This window comes from Ursus arctos, unplaced genomic scaffold, assembly GCF_023065955.2.
Source record: "Ursus arctos isolate Adak ecotype North America unplaced genomic scaffold, UrsArc2.0 scaffold_19, whole genome shotgun sequence".
NCBI lineage: Eukaryota > Metazoa > Chordata > Mammalia > Carnivora > Ursidae > Ursus > Ursus arctos.
Window position 1 is genome coordinate 26,811,720 of NW_026622863.1, and position 18,171 is coordinate 26,829,890.

At 41.1% G+C, this 18,171-nt stretch overlaps 1 protein-coding gene across 2 annotated transcripts in view; it reads left to right on the forward strand.

Moving 5' to 3' along the window:
• The window catches only part of PHLPP2 (PH domain and leucine rich repeat protein phosphatase 2), a 73,049-nt gene that overhangs the window by 48,619 nt on the left and 6,259 nt on the right, over positions 1-18,171 (forward strand). For both annotated transcript variants that reach the window (XM_026495160.4, XM_044382481.3), the window contains 9 exons: positions 1,563-1,623; positions 4,660-4,755; positions 6,783-6,938; positions 9,209-9,409; positions 12,841-13,003; positions 13,223-13,353; positions 13,968-14,078; positions 14,880-15,074; positions 16,939-17,170. In XM_026495160.4, coding sequence (XP_026350945.2) covers positions 1,563-1,623; positions 4,660-4,755; positions 6,783-6,938; positions 9,209-9,409; positions 12,841-13,003; positions 13,223-13,353; positions 13,968-14,078; positions 14,880-15,074; positions 16,939-17,170 — 1,346 coding nt within the window. The remainder of the gene's footprint in view (positions 1-1,562; positions 1,624-4,659; positions 4,756-6,782; positions 6,939-9,208; positions 9,410-12,840; positions 13,004-13,222; positions 13,354-13,967; positions 14,079-14,879; positions 15,075-16,938; positions 17,171-18,171) is intronic.

Consider the following 18,171-nt stretch of genomic DNA (forward strand, 5'->3'; position numbering starts at 1 on the left):
GTTAAAAGCTGAATGATGGGTGGACGAATGTTCATTATTTTATTCTCTTTTCTGTATCTCTAAAATACATTAGGGTAAAAGATAAGGACTTCACTTTTCATTGCCTTTTACCTTGCTAGAGAAGTTTCAAATTGTAGCTTAGATTAATTGCTTAGGTCAAAACGGTGTCAAAGCTGATGAGTGTCCACTTGGGCTGTTCATAGATATTGCGAGATGGTAGTCGGTCTTTTGTCATGTAGATATTTGCTCTCAGGCCCATTCTCTATTCTAAATGTATCTAGAGAATCTGAATGAGTGGCCCTGTTAGAAAAGGCCTCATTGACATACACGCTGTCTTTGGGGACTGAGATGCTCACAGTGCCCTACTAAACAGGGCTTGCTTGAAGTTAGCTGCTCTGTTGGCAGAAAAAATCCTTATGTTCTACAGCCTGGAGGAGTTCACCCCAGCACTTGTAATTCTGATGCCTCAAAAGTAAAGAACTCAGCTTCGCAAAAGAGGTTATCCAGGTGGTCAGTTAATGTAGGAAAAGGCATTCAGCCTTACTGGTCGTCAGGGATATGCATATTGTAACCCCAGCATGACACCAGTACACACCTACCAGAGTGACTAGAATGGAAAAGACTGAAAATACCAGTGTCCACTGTTGTGAGTCTAAATTGGTACAGCCACTTTGGAAAATTGTGCACTTATCTACTCTCTGTCTCTCTCCTGTCTTACACCCAGTATAAATGCTGCTTACGTTAGTCCACAAAAGACATGGACAAAAATGTTCATGGAAGCAGAATTCATAGTAACCCCAAACCGGAAAAGACTTCATTGCCCACCAGCTCTAAAATGGTTGAATAAATTGTGGTATATTGACATAAAAAATTTAGTATGGCCACGAGATGAATGAACTATAGCCATATGCAGTAATAGGACCAAATCTCACAATCACAGTGTGGAGGAAATAAAGCCAGACAGAAAAGTATGCAGACCGTATGTGTGTATTTATATGGATAGGCAAAAATGATCTGTGGTATTGGGAGTTAGGGTGGGGTTGCCCTATTGGGAAGTGACTAAAAGGGGAAACAAGGGGGGATTCAGGGGCAGCTGGTAATGCGCCGTTTCTTGATATGGGTACTGGTTACCCCATTGGATTCTGTTTGTAAAAATTCGTTGATTTGTACACTTAAGATTGTTGCATTTTTCTGTATTTATGTTTTGCTTTAATTAAAAGTTAAAATATTGACAGTAAAAATCCAATCGATTTTTTTTTTTTTTTTTTTTTAAGTTTAAAAGCTAAGTAGTCACTGCTGCGATTTAACAGCTGCCTGAACTAGTGTGAGTCTAGACCAGTACACAGGATCCTTCAGTTAGTTGTTTTATTTGGTTTTCAGGTCAGGATCAGGTAGTCAAAGTTAGTCATTGCGAGTTACCCAACTTTTTGTCTTCAGTTCATCTCAGCAGATGACATCAGTTTTCTCCCTGGTGATCACACTGAGCCACTTTGCCCTTGTTTACTCTCAGTTACTTTCTTCTTTGGAGAGTGTCACTAACACCTGTTTGTTTTTTTGATTAGGGCTGACAGTGGTGAATGTCTATCCAGTACCCAGTCAACTCACTTCTCTAGAGCTTTCCCGGTGAGTGTGTCTCATGAGAGTGGTGCTTGTTTGATTCTTAATGTTTAAGAGATGGATATGGATACTTTGGTAGTTTTGAAGTATAAGACATCTAAATACATTGAAATATTTGGCTAGCCTGGAAAAGGGAGAAAGGATGAGTGGAGAAATACTTTTAATTGCCATACCATCTATTTCAGGGGACGGTCCTCTTGAAACGGAAAGGTGCCTGTGAATTACTCATTCTTAAAGTCTGGGGATTTAGAATGAGATGCAAACAAAGAAGACCTTTTATCTCCTTCATGGCAGTGATTTCCTTTTTTGCTGATTGAAATCAGATAATTCTTGGTTTTTAGTGACTTATTTTTAAATTTTTATTCTCTTATTTTTTTGGTATTCTTATGACCCATGTTAGTCTGATGGTCAGAGAGATACTGATTATATTCAGGATTTTATTACTTACATTGTTGGTCAAGAACAAATACAACTGAGGTTTGCTTTCTTTCCTTCATTTTTGACACTGTTGGGCATTCAGGATTCAGTGGTTGAGTTTTATGGACTAGTGGAGAGTTTGACAACCAAACACACAGTTACAAGGTAGCTTCTTAAATCCTGTGATTATAGAGTGGTAGAGCAGGTAGAAAGTGGACAGGATCCTATATGGTCAGCATCAAAGATTAAATGAGATACTAAATGCAAAATATTAGTATGGTGCCTGGCATAAAATAGTCTTTTCAGGAAATAGTAACTGGTATACTCGGGTTTCTTTTTGTTATTGTTACTTTGTTACCATTATTATTAAGCTCTTGTTCTAGATTCCCTTCCATCCATTTCTTTCTGTCTTGTCTTCTCAGCAAAACCCCAGCATAGGTCAGTACTAAGGTTTACCTTCTCTGGGCTTGATCATTGCTAAAGAAAATCATATGAACACTATTGTGAAGTCACAGTTTCCAACCTCATCTGGAACTTATCAGTCTTTTCTGTTGTCAGCTCCTTCCCGTATCCTGGGCATCCGCCCCACACTGCTCAGCTTCCTTCAGCAGCACTGCCCCCCATCTCCTTCACTTCAAAGCTTAGCTTCTCACTTGATTGGGAAAATAGAGATCATCTTAGGTGATCTCCCTCAGCTTCCTACCACCTTGCTTAAATGCATGTAGATTCGTATCCATTCTCCTCTTCTTTCCTCTGTTCAAGTCCAGTCTAGCCTCTGTGCCCGAGATGGCATCCACTCCCCTGCTCCAGACCTTGCTCTGTGAGTCACCACTTCCTCCCCTCTCGTGTGTGGCCAGGCTCTTCCTTTTTCTCCATCTACGCACACTCACACCTCTTCTCTCTTAACAAAGTCTGCTTTCTCTTGCAGCCCCTCTAGGTACCATCTAATTCTTCTCATTCCCTTTTGTCCAAATTTCTCAGTAGGTATTTTCATTTGTTGGCTCAGTTCCCTCAGTTCCCATTTGTTTATCCCCATCACAGCTTGCTTTCGGCCTCTCATATGGAACTTTTCTGTACTGACACTGTAAATCCTGCTCTCTTTTCTTCAAGCATACTTTTTCCTCAGCTGGCTAATACGGTCTGATTTTTTTTTTCATGCTGCTTCGACCACTCCTGTCTCCCGCATACTCTTTGTCCTCAGCCAGCCTTTTACAGGTCACTTATTCCGGGCCTGTCCTTGTGTGCTACGTTCTCATGTGACAAAGTCTCATTTACTCCAGTGATTTCAGCTGTACTTCAGCATCAGTGTCACCTGGATCGCCAGCCCAGACCTCTTCTTCCAGCCTTAGACCCATGTGTCCAGTTTCACATGAGGCATTTTTGACCTGCCCGTCTCCAAGTACAAGTACCTCAAACACGTGCCAAATGAAACTCCTTATCCACTCCCCCAAGCATCACTTAGCTTGTTGTCTTGTGTCTGTTTCAGCTTTTGGCATTATCGTAAGATAGTCCTGTCAGATGGACAATCCCTCCCCTCTTTTCTGTGTGTTTAGGCTCATATCATTTCTTGTCTGGAATTCTGTAACAGCTTCCTTTTACTAAAAAAACACCTCAGCCAGACCTCTGAGTATCCAGAGTGAGCTAGTGAAGGTGCAACGCTGACCTTGTCTCTGTACTGCTGCAGACCCTTCAGTGATCCCCGTACCTGCAGGATAAAGTCACAGCCTTCTGGACACGATTTAGGTCTCTCCAGGTTGTGTCTTACCCCTTGGCTCCATATTTGCTGCTCTGGCATCACCAGACTGCTGATTATTCCTCACATCCATCATGCCGTTTCTTGTTGCTGCTCTAGCTCGTGTTGTCACCTCTTAGTATGTCTTTGTCATCTTGGGTCAGTGTACAACATTCTTCAGATTCTAACCCAGATATCGTGTATCTTGGGGAGCTTGCCCTGATCCTCCACGTCAGGCAAAGTGCTCCCTTCACTAGGCTGTTGTAGCAGTATCTGCGCATCTCCTACAGCACCTGCTTCTTTCTGCCTCATTATGTGATCTGTCAGTCAATAGACCCTTTGAGCCTTAGAGAAGCTAAGTAGCATCTGAACATAGAATTCCTTGTGCTCACTATCTGCCCGGTGGCCTGGGCTCACGTTGTAAATGACTTGCAGCTTCTGTCACCACTTACATTTGTCCCTTCTTCCTCACTTGTATTGACTTGGTTCGTTTTCTCCACAATTTCCTTTTCTTCTCCTCCAGTCATTCATTACCTGTGCAAATCCTACTCGTCTTTGAAAGTCTGTTTAGAACGCCACTGCTTTCATTGTCTTTCCTCAGCCCGTCTCTTTACTCTGTGCTTTCCTTAGTGTTCAGAGCCTCAGTGTCTTCTTTGAGCAGGTGGCATAATTGATCCAATATAATACATGATCGTGTGTTTGTCTCTCTCTCTGCCTATCAACAAACATTCATTGAGCACCTTCTATATTCCAGGTGGTGTGCTAGGGATGCCTTGGGGAGAGTGCTCCTGCCCTCAAGGAGCTCACAGGCCAGTTAACAGATACCTTACAGACTAGTGAAATGAGTTCCACTCATCATCTTCAGTGATATCTTTTTTAATTATTTTCTGTAGAAATCTGCTAGAGTGTGTCCCTGACTGGGCCTGTGAAGCAAAGAAGATGGAAATATTAGATGTGAGCTATAATCTTCTGACAGAGGTTCCCATGAGGTATGTGTGTGTTTATGTATGTATTGATATGTGTTTGTATGTATGTGTAATTATTTTCCTAGATTTGGGTTGCCTTTTTTTTTTTTTTTTTTAAAGATTGTATTTATTTATTTGAGAGACAGAGAGAGCACAAGCAGGGGGAGGGGCAGAGGCAGAGGGAGAAGCAGACTTCCCGCAGAGCAGGGAGCCCAGTGCGGGGCTCCATCCCAGGACCCTGGGATCACGACCTGAGCCAAAGTCAGACACTTAACCGACTGAGACACCCAGGTGCCCCTTGGGTTGCCTTTCAAAGGTATTTTCATTCATTTGTTTGATAAATATTGGGTACTTGCTGAGTGCAGGGCAGTGTGAAGTGCTGTAAGGAGTACAGTAATGGCTAATATACAGTCTTGGCCTGCATGGAACTGGTAAGTGGATATTTGGGATGACTCGTGCACAGATAACTGTGATAAAATGTAACAGGAGTCATTGGCATAGATCACTGATCTGATTGTGATAATAGATCATTTGTATTGGATAAGTTATTATGAACTGAGTAATGTTTTAAGAACCTCACTTTTAGGGGCGCCTGGGTGGCTCAGTCGTTAAGCATCTGCCTTCGGCTCAGGGCGTGATCCCAGGGACCTGGGATCAAGCCCCGCATCGGGCTCCCTGCTCCTCTGGGAGCCTGCTTCTTCCTCTCCCACTCCCCATGCTTGTGTTCCCTCTCTCGCTGGCTGTCTCTCTCTCTGTCAAATAAATAAATAAAATCTTTAAAAAAAAAGAACCTCACTTTTATTACCTTATTAATCCTTTAACCACCTTATTATTAGATAGACGCTCTTATTCTCATCTTACAAGTGAGGGAATGAGGGCCTGCAGCGGTTGGGTAACTTGTCCAGAGTCACACTGGACTAGGTTGTTCTTATTCTGAAGCCTTCACTCTTCGTCATTACACCGTATGAGTCAAATGTTTTAGAAATTCACAATTTTGAACAATTATGGAATGCTTTAGGAGAGATTTACATATTTGAGTTGACCTTTTTATAAGATGGTGAGATTTCTGTACGCAGAGGGGGAGAGAGGGAGGTACTGGGAGAGGAGGGAATGGGATATTCAAAAGCACTGAGGTGTAAGATGTGTAGTTGTCACCTAGTGGAGTCTTTAAAATAAACTAGAGGCTTGCAGCACAGTAGGTGTGAACGCAGCTAGAATCGGACCTTAGTTCAAGTCCTGACCCTACTATTTCCCACATTCAGTGTGAGATCTTTTGCAAATCAAAGTCCCTTAACCCTTCTGAACTGAATAGTTAAAATGGCCTAGCACATTTTAAGCACTAAGTAAGTAGTAGTTTTTGTTATAATAAATTTTGTTATTTATTACGATCAGTTACAGTTAATCCTTGAACAATGTGGGGTTACGGGTCCCGACCCCTGCACAGTTGAAAATCCAAGTGTAACTTTTGACTTCCCCTAAAACTTAACTACTAAGAGCCTACTGTTGACTGGAAGCCTTACTGATCACATAAGTAGTCGTGTTTTGTATGTTATATGTATTTTATACTCTGTTCTTGAAGTAAGCTGGAGAAAAGAAAATCTCATTAAGAAAATCATAAGGTAGAGGAAATACATTTACAGTACTATACTGCCTTTATAAAAAAAATCCACGTGTAAGTGGACCCTCGCAGTTCAAATCCATGTTATTCAAGGATAAACTGTATTAATAAATTGACTGAATTTTTGGTGCTGTCTAGACTTAAAATATAAATCAGTTTATTCTAGAAATTGCTTTTTTTGTTTAGATCTGTTCTGTTTTGTTTGCTTTCGTTAAGTCACCTTTTCCCAAAATGACCTCATAATGACTTCCTAGTGGGTGGTGGGTAAGCATATGGTCGTGGCCGTTCTGTTGGCTCGGGCGCTTGCCGGTGGTGAGACTGTCTAGAACAGGTTTCTGTTAGTTTACCGATTTCAGGGAGATGGCCAAGGGCAGACTCAGAAAAAATGATTTAATGAAGTTTTTCATTTGTTTCTTTGTACTGTTGCCCTTAGAATCCTTAGTAGCTTGAGTCTCAGAAAGCTGACGGCGGGGCACAATCAGGTGCAGAGCCTGCCGGTGCTGGTGGAGCACATCCCCCTGGAGGCACTGGATATTCAGCATAACCTGCTCACCAGGCTGCCAGATACGCTCTTCTCCAAGGCCTTAAAGTAAGTGCCACAGAGGTTATTTAGAAGAGCGAATCATCGACGAAACAAACTGTTAACTTGTCATTGGAGTGACCTTTGGAACTCTACAGTGTTTGCCCAACAGTCCAACTATGCGTGGAGACTTTTATGAGTAATTTATATGAAAACAAATATGACACTGTTGTATGAGACAGTAGTCTTTAACTCAAAAGTTGAAATAACCATCAAATACTGAAGAAGTTTTAGTGTTGTAAACAATTTGAAGCAGCTTGGGAAATTTCAAACAGGCTTTCATCTCCAAAAATGAATACATTTATGACCTCTTAAAGAAAAATTACAGCTTTCTCATAAAGCCTTCTTGGCAATTTTCACCTTTTGTGTTTGGGAGAAAAGGACATATCACTAAAGTTAATTTAGTTTTCGCTTCTTGCTTTACCAAGCTATCATCAAGTTACATTCTTAATGTGCAGTGCTTTTTTACTACCTACTTGGAAAACTGTGCATTTAAAGGTAACTTTGTTCCAAAAGGTGTTATTTGCGTTCTCACTGTAAATTAATAAATAGTGTGTCTTCCTGTACTTCCTGTAATCAGGTTTATCTCATGCATATGTCACCATTAAGTGAAAACTAGTTTTAATTATAGTCTTCTGCAATATTGTCTTCAGTTTAGAAATGGAGAAAACAAGAGATAAGCAGTAGAAATTTAACGTAAGGCTACAGGATACATACAAAAAGCATTTAGCTCATAAGTGTCTGGCTTGTTCTTTGGCAGCTTATATATCTCTTAATGTATAATATACTTGGTTGGATTTTCCTAAAATTAAAATCTTTGGAAATTCTAGAAAATATTTGAGGGAAATTTTCTTTTTGGAAAGTTTATATGGAATTTTAATGCAGTAACATTTAACTTAATTAACAAGTATTTGTTAGTAATGCATAACACTGCATTTAGCTTTTTTTTTTTTTTTTTTTTTTAAGAGAGAGAGAGGGAGGGGTAGAGGGAGAGAGAATCTTAAGCAGGCTCCATGAGCATGGAGCCCATCACAGGGCTTGATTTCACAACCCTGAAGTCATGACCTGAGTCAAAATCAGGAGTTGGATGCTTAACCAACTGACCCAACCTCTTTTCTCAATCTCTCTTTTTTTTAATTAAAGATTTTATTTTTAAGGAATCTCTACACCCAGTGTGGGGATTGAACCCACAACCCTGATGTCAAGAGTTGGATGCTTAACTGACTGAGCCACCAGATGCCCTCTTGGTTGTTGGTTCTTTTTTTTTTTTTTTTTAAGTTTTTGTTTTTAAGCAATCTCTGTATCTAACATGGGTCTTGAACCCACAGCCCCGGGATCAAGAGTCGCACACGCCACAGACTGAGCTAGCTGGGCGCCTCACTGCATTTAGTTCTTTTTTTTTTTTTTTAAGGTTTCCAACTTAGGTTTACAACCTTAGAATTTGTAGTAAGGAAGCTACTTAGTAGCTATAGCAAACTGTCGATGATACTAATCTAATACTAACTCTGCACAGAGCCCTTTTGGGACATACAAAGACATACACACATATAAACAGTATCCTCGACAGCTAAAAAGCTAACTAGGGATGTGGATCACATAATATGAAGGAGACTTAACATGCAACAAGGTTAATAATAATAGCTGTCTTTTATTGAGCATGTTCTCTATATACCAAACACCATGCTATGCTAGGTAAATTTTTAAAATCATACCATACTTTACGTGTTAGATTGGCCAAGATTAAAATGAATTATGATACTCGGTGTTGACAAAGGATTGAGCAAACTGGTTTTCTTATATCGTTCTCATGGAAGATAAAACTTGTCTATAATAGCAAATAGTTGCCAACAGCCTCTATGCCCGTTATTAGCAGACTCTCAGAGGATTGGCTAAATAAATATGATCCTGTTCAAATCAGACAAAAACTTTTCTGAAGGGTGTCTTCACAATTGAGATATTTGTGAACATGACATTCAATGACACCTTTTCCGTGGACAACAGACCATAAAAGATGAAACTAGGTTAGAAACAGGCCACTACAGAAGCCTGGGAACACAAGCAAGCCTAAGTTCTTTCCTCTCTACTTGGCTTGCACGAGTTGAATAAAAGGAACTTTGGTTGGGTGGATAGAATCGATTAGAAAAAAAAAACAAAAAACCCTGCAAGAAATTACTTGTGTCACAAGTTCAGGAGCATGAAATGGCAGTGTTCCATACTGAGAGGGTAGGATGGTAACAAATAACCATACAGGAAATGGTGATTTGTGTGTGTTCTGTCAGTCTCAGATACTTGAATGCGTCTGCAAACTGTCTGGAATCTTTGCCATCTGCTGGGGCTGGAGAGGAGAGTCTGAGTGCTCTGCAGCTGCTCTATCTGACCAACAACCTCCTGACAGACCAGTGTGTGCCTGTTCTGGTGGGCCACCCGCACCTGCGAATCTTGCATCTTGCGAATAACCAGCTACAGACCTTTCCTGCAAGGTAAGCAAATGCACACATTCGTCATTTCAGACACATAGGGTGAAACCTGCATTTGCAGTCTACATTACAATTACCTTACTGGGCCCTCTGGCTTTATGTTGAGCAACTTGCTGGTGCTGTGATTCTACTGGTTGAATGAGAAAATCTGTACCCAGTCGTTAAGTATCAGTAACCAGAGAATTCTTAGCTAAAATGCATTTGATTCTTTGTTCTAATTACTTAATAATGGTCTGAGAATTTTCAACCTATAAAAGTGTAAGCTTAAGAAATACATTCTGATGGGGCGCCTGGGTGGCTCAGTCGTTAAGCATCTGCCTTCAGCTCAGGGCGTGATCCCAGGGTGCTGGGATCAAGCCCCGCATCGGGCTCCCTGCTCCTCTGGGAGCCTGCTTCTTCCTTTCCCACTCCCCCTGCTTGTGTTCCCTCTCTCGCTGGCTGTCTCTCTGTCAAATAAATAAATAAAATCTTAAAAAAAAAAGAAATACATTCTGAAAACATTTTTTTCTTTTCTCTTGTCAGCTCTGTTTTATAATATACTGTTGAGTCCATCAATTTATTCATTATATATATTATATATTGAATGCCTACTATATGTCAAGTACTGCATAAGTACTGGGGAAACAGTGGTGGTTAGGTAACAGTCTCTGTCCTCAAGTAACTTACAGTCAAATTGGGGAAATAGACAAGTAATAGGCGGTTGCAGTACAGTGTAACAAATGCAAGGTGTTAAGGATACACACAGGTAGCTCTGCACTCCACGGTGCCTGGGGGCGGGGTTGACTTCCTGGAGGAAGAGATGAATAATAGTTAGCCAGGCTATACCCACGAGAAAACATAAGAGAGATGTTTAATGCTGTCGAGGTTTTAAACAGTGTCAGTGGAGAAATAAGTATCTTCCAAAATATATTTGATAAAAAAGATTTTGGGAAATTTGATGCCAGAAAAATCCATCTGTACCATGAAAGTAGTCATTAAAAATCATGTTTTCAGAAATGAAGACTATAGGGAAATAAGTGACATTTGATATAATTTGAATGAAATTATATATATCATATAAAATTATGTTTGCTGTAATTTGAAATTATATGTTTGGTATAATTTGAAAACAAAACTATGTATTTTGATTCTAATTTTATTTTACAGATTTTCTTAGAAATATGATAAACTTAGAAAAATTCAGAGATTATAATTTTTGTGAATGTTTATGAAATGAGATATTTGGAGCTTAAGAAGACAAGCAGGTTAAACTTGATTGCTTCTTTCAAAGAATTTGAACAATGGCTTTTAAAGTGAAGGCGAAATCTTGGGGCGTTGGGTGGCTCAGTCAGTTAAGCATCTGCCTTCAGCTTGGATCATGATCCTGGGGTCCTAGGATCGAGCCCCACGTCACACTCCCTGCTTAGGGGGTAGCCTGCTTTTCTCTCTTTCTCAAATAAATAAATAAAATCTTTAAAAAAAAAATAAAGTGAAGGCAGAATCTTAATTTCAGCATCTGATAGATCTCTTGAAATCCTATCAGACTAATTCCACTGGCCTCAGATACGTTTCTGTAAAGTGGAAACAACAGACAATTGACAAGTCCTACTGGTTTATGAAGCTTTTGGGAGATAGCAGATGGAATGCTGTGAAGCTGATGAATTCCTCCTAATCTGATGAAATTCTTACTGGAAGCATTAAAAGCAGACACAAAACTGAAAATACATCAAAGATTATGAAAATACGTTAGAAGTAAAGATAAAAAGTAATAGGAGATCACACAAAATTAGAGTACTCTGAAATACAGATAATAAAACTAAATGGAATTTAGGAACAGTATATTAAAATGTTTGTTCTGTACTGAATCTTAAATCCGCTGTCAAGTCATCTCCTGAACAATGTTTAATTACACAGGCACAGTCCAATTCTTCTGTTTCTTTTGGACTACTTTCAAAATGTAGTGTAGTTTTGGGTGCTCAGGAAGAGACTGGCTAAGATAGGTATCCCGCATTTGTGTTTACAAATTAGATCTAAGGAGGGAGTAGTATAGGAGAAAAGCATGAGATTTGGACACAAGAACACTTTTTTTTTTTTTTTTAAGATTTTATTTATTTATTTGATGGAGAGAGAGAGACAGCCAGCGAGAGAGGGAACACAGGCAGGGGGAGTGGGAGAGGAAGAAGCAGGCTCCCAGCAGAGGAGCCTGATGTGGGGCTCGAACCCAGAACGCCGGGATCACGCCCTGAGCCGAAGGCAGACGCTTAACCGTTGTGCCACCCAGGCGCCCCCAAGAACACTTTTAAAATGTATTGTTAAGTTAAAAAAAAAGCAAGTTATTAAACAATATATATATGACATTTTTTAATTTGAAAAATATAGTTTATTGCATTAAAAAGGACAAGAATACCCTCCATCAGACTGTTATGAGAGATTATCTTTGGTAGTAGGATTAAAAAAATTTTTTTCTGTTTATCTCTATTTTTCAGTTTTTTTCCAATGAGTATGCATTACTTCTGTAGTAGGAAAGAAAACAATTTTAATTTACTGAGCTTAGTTATTTAAAAGTATTAATGATTTTCTAGTAATAGAAATTATGATACATGGAAAGGGCAGGATATAAATTTTATGTAAAACAAATATGCCTATGAAAATTCTGAATATGCATCTCATTTAGCAGACAGAATAATAGTAATTTCAGATCAGTGGTATTGTTTTATTTCTTTATTTTCCAAACTTTTTCTCCATGTTATAGGAGTTTATTATTTTTATAATTTTTAAATTAATAAATTATAAATAAATCAGAGCAGTTTGTAGTAATCTAGATAAAGATGTCAGGCTATCTGAAGATATTTTGCTTGCTGTGTAGAAAGCTTTGCTTAGTCCCACAGAACAGTGTGACTCGCTTGTATCATACTCCTTGGCACTTGGCTGCCTGCGTAGCAAGCACTCCCGGAATGTTTACTGAAGATGGATTATGTTGAATAGGTAGCTATAGAAATTTAACACTGAAAGGAATCTTAGTGATGATTTAGTACAACTTGTTTATTTTACAGCTGAGGATGTTGATGCCCACTGACGTTAAATTATGCTGTATTTTGCAGCTAGTTAGTGGCCAAGCAAGTACCGTAGTAATCTAACTGTAGGCCAGCGCTGATTCTGCCTCTTCCCATAAGTCAGATAACAAGAAGATGTGCATACCCACAAGGTCCAGCAGCTGTAAGAGAAGCAAGGGAAGCTTCTGCCCTTGAAACTCAGTGAGAGGCAGATTAGGCTGAGACTCAGGGGGAGCAGTCACCTTGGGGAGCCGTTCCCTTTGCTGGCATCTGGCTGTTTTGTTCTCACCAGCCCTCTGGCAGCGGACCCGGCCGCTGCTGTACTCTGTGTGGCTGCTGTCACCCGGGCTTGACGGCTGCCCATTGGGAGTGCAGTGTGCTATATGGTGGTTTCTTTTTCAGCAAATTAAATAAATTGGAGCAACTGGAGGAACTGAACCTAAGTGGCAACAAGCTTAAAACCATTCCCACGACCATAGCCAACTGCAAAAGGCTTCACACCCTTGTGGCTCACTCCAATAACATCAGCATTTTCCCAGAAATACTGCAGTTGCCTCAGATCCAGGTACTTTTCTGTGATGGGATGGTGTCCTGCTGGGGAAATGGCAGGTCATTCTCTTCTCGTAGAGAAGAAGAAAGTGGCAGTTTGGAATCACAACAGATTTAATCGATTCCTGGGAAGAAATTGTTTCCTTTGAGAATACAGTAGGGGACTGAGTGTTAGGGAGTTAAGAACTCACTGTCTGTGATGTATTTTCTATTGATTTCCCCATTTTCCTCTCAGTTTGTAGACCTAAGTTGCAATGACTTGACAGAAATCCTGATTCCGGAGGCTCTGCCTGCCTCTTTACAAGACCTTGACCTGACGGGAAATACGAATCTGGTACTGGAACACAAGACGCTGGACACGTTTAGGTAGGAAAAATTTTTAAATTGAATCCACATGTGCTCTTAGTTCCATCAGCCATTGTGGATCTCCTAAGGTCTGTAGTAGGGATCTGGATTAATTAAAGGAATAGAATGAATTAGGCCATATTAGTCCTTTTACTTACTTCAGTTATGGATAGATATTCTATCCACTAGACAGCCCATTTATATCAGAACTCAGCATTGTGGGCACTGCTCAGCCACACACTGAATATTTTTATGTAGACATTTTAGGTGGTACAGATCACATTGCATTACATCATCTAAGAGATGATGCAGCCTCACTCATTGTACCAAGCCTTCACTGTATCAGAATATTAAGTAGACAGTTGGCAAAGACTTTGAAATCTTTGGATAGACTCCGTTTTTCATTGAAATGATCAGTACTGATTGCCATAATATTTGGCCCCTATTTCTTCCTACTACCCTTTTCCTTCTCCTTCTTGGCCGGTGGGTCAGCACACTACTTTCTTTCATTCTCTCTGAAAATAAATCTTGGTCTGTCATCAGGTGATTTTATAAAAACACATGTTCTTTTGGGATAGTTTTTGTGAAATACAGAAGTCTGTGTGGTCTTCCCTTCCCTTCTGCACTTCCCACAGCCATATCACCACCTTGAAAATTGATCAGAAACCTTTGCCGACCACCGATGCTACAGTTACATCAACCTTCTGGAGCCATGGACTGGCAGAGATGGCAGGGCAGAGAAATAAGTGAGTATCTTGGCCACGGAGAGAAATGAAAAAGGCAGCCCCTGACATCTGATCTGATGCTGAAAGCCAGGCCGTGTCGTTCTCCTGTGGGACATAAACACATCATGGAGTCTCAGCATCAGAGAAGATCCCTCTGGGACCATGGCCCCGTGAGATAAAAGCAAGATGAATGCACAGTCCACAAGATACCAAACACCCACTCTTATGGCTAAAATGGTGATGGCTACTTTCTCCTCATGCTACTTTTCTTTCTCTGTAGATAAGATTTACTGAGATACCCAGCCATAGAATGGCCCCACTTTCTGACAGCACCTAATCTTGGTCCACATCATTAGACCTTCCCCCAAATGACCCACCCAAAGCCCGAATCCTGTAGTAGGTTCTTCCCAGCATGCTCTTACGTGTTCACCCGAGAGTGCCATGGTGCGCCTTATCCCTTGCCACAAGGAGTAATACGCCCAACTTCTTCCACTGTAGTTGTTCTCCTGGGGCTCTTTGGCTGAAGGTTGTCGACCGTACAATCCTTATCACTACAAAGGGAAAACATTGACTCTTTCCAGCCTTTGGCAGCACTGCAAAGCGAGTATGTACTGCCCATGAGTGTGGCTGAATTCCCCCGTTTCTTGAAACATCAGCTCTTTCAGGTGCTACTTAATTACCTAATCATTTTTCATGTATGGATTAGAATTTACTACTGTTTTTTCTACCCTCAATTAATACTTTTCAAAGAAGGCTCCCTGGAGGATAATCCTTTCACCATAACTTGCTTGGATGTTTGTTTTTCTCCTGTTTGTGTTACAGGCTGTGTGTCTCTGCCCTAGCTGTGGATAACTTTGCAGAGGGGGTGGGCGCTGTGTATGGCATGTTTGATGGGGACCGAAACGAGGAGCTCCCGCGCCTGCTCCAGTGTACCATGGCGGACGTGCTTCTGGAAGAAGTACAGCAGTCAACAAATGACACGGTTTTCATGGCTAACACCTTCTTGGTATCTCACAGGTAAGCAGGTGGGTTGAATAATCCCTAACTCAGTTCTACTTTTGGAAAGTAAATCTCACTAAGCCAGAAGGTCAGGGTCTAAATTTATAGGTACAAGATCAAGGTGAGACCTTCTGCTATGACTATTCTCTGTATCAGCACGGAGGAACGTGGGGACTTTTGTCCTTTATTTATTTAAGATTTTTATTTGTTTGAGAGAAAGAGCGAGCATGAGCAGGGGGAGGGGCAGAAGGAGATGGAGAAGCAGACTCCCCACTGAGTGCGGAGCCCCACACAATGCCGGGCTCGATCCCAGGACCCTGAGATCACAACTGGAGTTGAAGGCATGCGCTTTACCGACTGAGCGACCCAGGGGCACGGGGACATTGGTCCTTTAAGGAGCCTTTGGGGCCATCTGCTTTCCCTGTTGAACCCAGAGGCCGCTGAGGATCTGGAACCCCAGAAATCATGTGTAGAAGGTTGTGTGTGTGTAAGTGCATTTGTACATTTAGGGGAAGGAAGATGGCGTAAGCTTTTGTAAGATTCTTCGCAAAGAGTCAGTGACCTACAAAAGGTTAAGCATGGATCGGATTCATGTGTTTAGAATACTTATTATTGGGGATTTACCAATTAATACTTCTCAGCCACTTAAGGGCAAAAACTCTATATAACCAAACTATTGAAAATCTCTTAGTAGCTAGTACAGCATCACGTATATCAGGTGGGCTGCATGGAGGCCATGCACAACTGAAAGGTTGTAACCTTGTACCATCCAGGTTGAGATGGAATAGCCTGGAGCCCAAGCTGGTATTATCTTTCATTACAACACAAAGCAAAGATGTGGGGAAAGGAGTCTATTTTTCGGTAATAGAATTGAACTAGGAACTTGGCAGTTGGGAAGAGCTTGGGAAGAGAACTTGGTTCAGGAAGCACCCCCCCAAGAGCCAGGCAGAAGACCAGTCTATCTTTTTCATAGCATGTCTTTAATTTTCCAAACGAGCCAGAGAAGTGTTTTGTTTTTTTTTTAAGATTTATTTATTTAACAGAGATAGAGACAGCCAGCGAGAGAGGGAACACAAGCAGGGGGAGTGGGAGAGGAAGAAGCAGGCTCATAGCAGAGGAGCCTGATGCGGGGCTCGATCCCAGAACGCCGGGATCACGCCCTGAGCCAAAGGCAGACGCTTAACTGCTGTGCCACCCAGGCGCCCCCAAAGAAGTGGGTATTTTATCAGAAAAATTTCTCAGAGAAATATCTTGCTGTGGATCTGCAGTGAGCAAATGGCAGAGCTGGAATTTGCCACCGGATCTTTCTCATAGTATCTGCTCTGTGCTCAGCATTGCATGCCGTGTGCTAGGGATGGATGCCATGTGTATGGGAGATAGAGAAGGAAGAGTGTGGTCCTTCTTTCAAGGAACTTACAGCCTAAGTGAGTGGTTCTCAAAGTGTTCTAGGAGCAGCACCCTCAGCATCACTAGGAACTTGTTAGAAGTGCAGATTCCTGGGCCAGCCCCTTACCCACTGCATCAGAAACTCTGAGGAGGGAGCCCAGCCTTCTGTTGTAATGTGCCCTCCAGGTGACTCTGATGTGCTGGAGTTGAAAATGACTGAATGAGGCCCCTGCTGTCTATGATCAGACACAAGCAGAAGCCATAGAGAGAGATGTCTCCTCACTGTCTCCCCTACCCTCAACCTGTTCATAAAATCTCTTTTCTCTGTCAGCTAAGCGTGGAAGGTGAACTCTTCACCATCCTGTCCTGTATAAGAGACTGCCTTTAGGTGAACACGGTGCGGCTGGCTCACAGTCGTGGCAGAGAAACGAGGAAAGCATGGACATGAAGGACTGCCACTTCGAAAACTTTGTTTTCTTTTTTTTTTTCTAAACAGGAAATTGGGAATGGCTGGCCAGAAGCTGGGCTCCTCCGCTCTCCTCTGTTACATCCGCCCTGACACTGCCGACCCAACAAGTAGTTTTAGCCTGACTGTCGCCAATGTTGGCACGTGCCAAGCAGTCCTGTGCCGCAGTGGGAAAGCAGTGCCCCTCTCAAAAGTCTTCAGCCTGGAGCAGGACCCAGAGGAGGCTCAAAGGGTGAAGGACCAGAAAGCCATCATAACAGAGGTGAATCTCGCTCTCTACCAGTTACTTCTACTTCCCAAATCTAGTGAATGCTGTTCTGCATACAGGCAGTGAAGGTCCATTTTCTTCCCATCAAGCCTGTAAATTGTATCCAATCCAGATAATAGTACTAGAAGAAAATCTAATGAATAGCTAATGACTAACAAAAAGAAAAGGCAAATTAGAAATGAAAAATCCTGATTTGTGATCCTTCAGATATGTATAGCTAGCATGTAAAAGGAATGTAAATGTCTCCCTTGGTTAATTTCCAGCTCCTCTGGTTGGTTATTCGAAACAGAAGAAGAAAAAATTCTACAGTTTGACATCCCTGTTCTGAAATGCGAAGTTTTAAAATTTTTACTGTTTATATTGTGTATGGCTTAGTATGCTCTGGTGGTTTTTTTGTTTTGTTTTGTTTTTTTTAAATACAAAGCATCAGTATCTCTACTGTTTTGTAGCTTGTCTCCTTTTTTAGTAATTAGCATCACATTGTTTGCTTTCAAAGAGACTTTAGCAATTGCATGTGAACATTGTTTACTGCAAAGCAGAATTCTGCTCAGATGCTTTCCCGTTTGTAATTGTTTCTTTGTTGAGTTTTAAGAGTTCTTTGTTTATTTTGGATACCAGTCCTTACCAGACATGTGTTTTGCACATACCTTCTCCCCTCTGTGTCTGTTTTTTTACTCTGTTAATGGTGTTGTTTGCAAAGCAGAAGTTTTAGTATGAATTTAAAATTTTTTAAGATTTTTTCCGTAAGTAGGCTCCACACCAATGTGGAGCTTAGACTCACGACCCTGAGATCAAGAGTTGGATGCTCTGCCGACTGAGCCAGCTAGGCACCCCGAGAAGTTTTTAGTTTGAATGAAGTCCACTTACCATTTTTCTTTCATGGGTTCATGCTTTTAGTGTTTACAAACTCATTGCCAAACCCAAGGTCACCTAGCTTTTCTTCTGTGTTATCTTCTGTAAGTTTTCATGTTTTAATTTAGGTCTATGATCTGTTT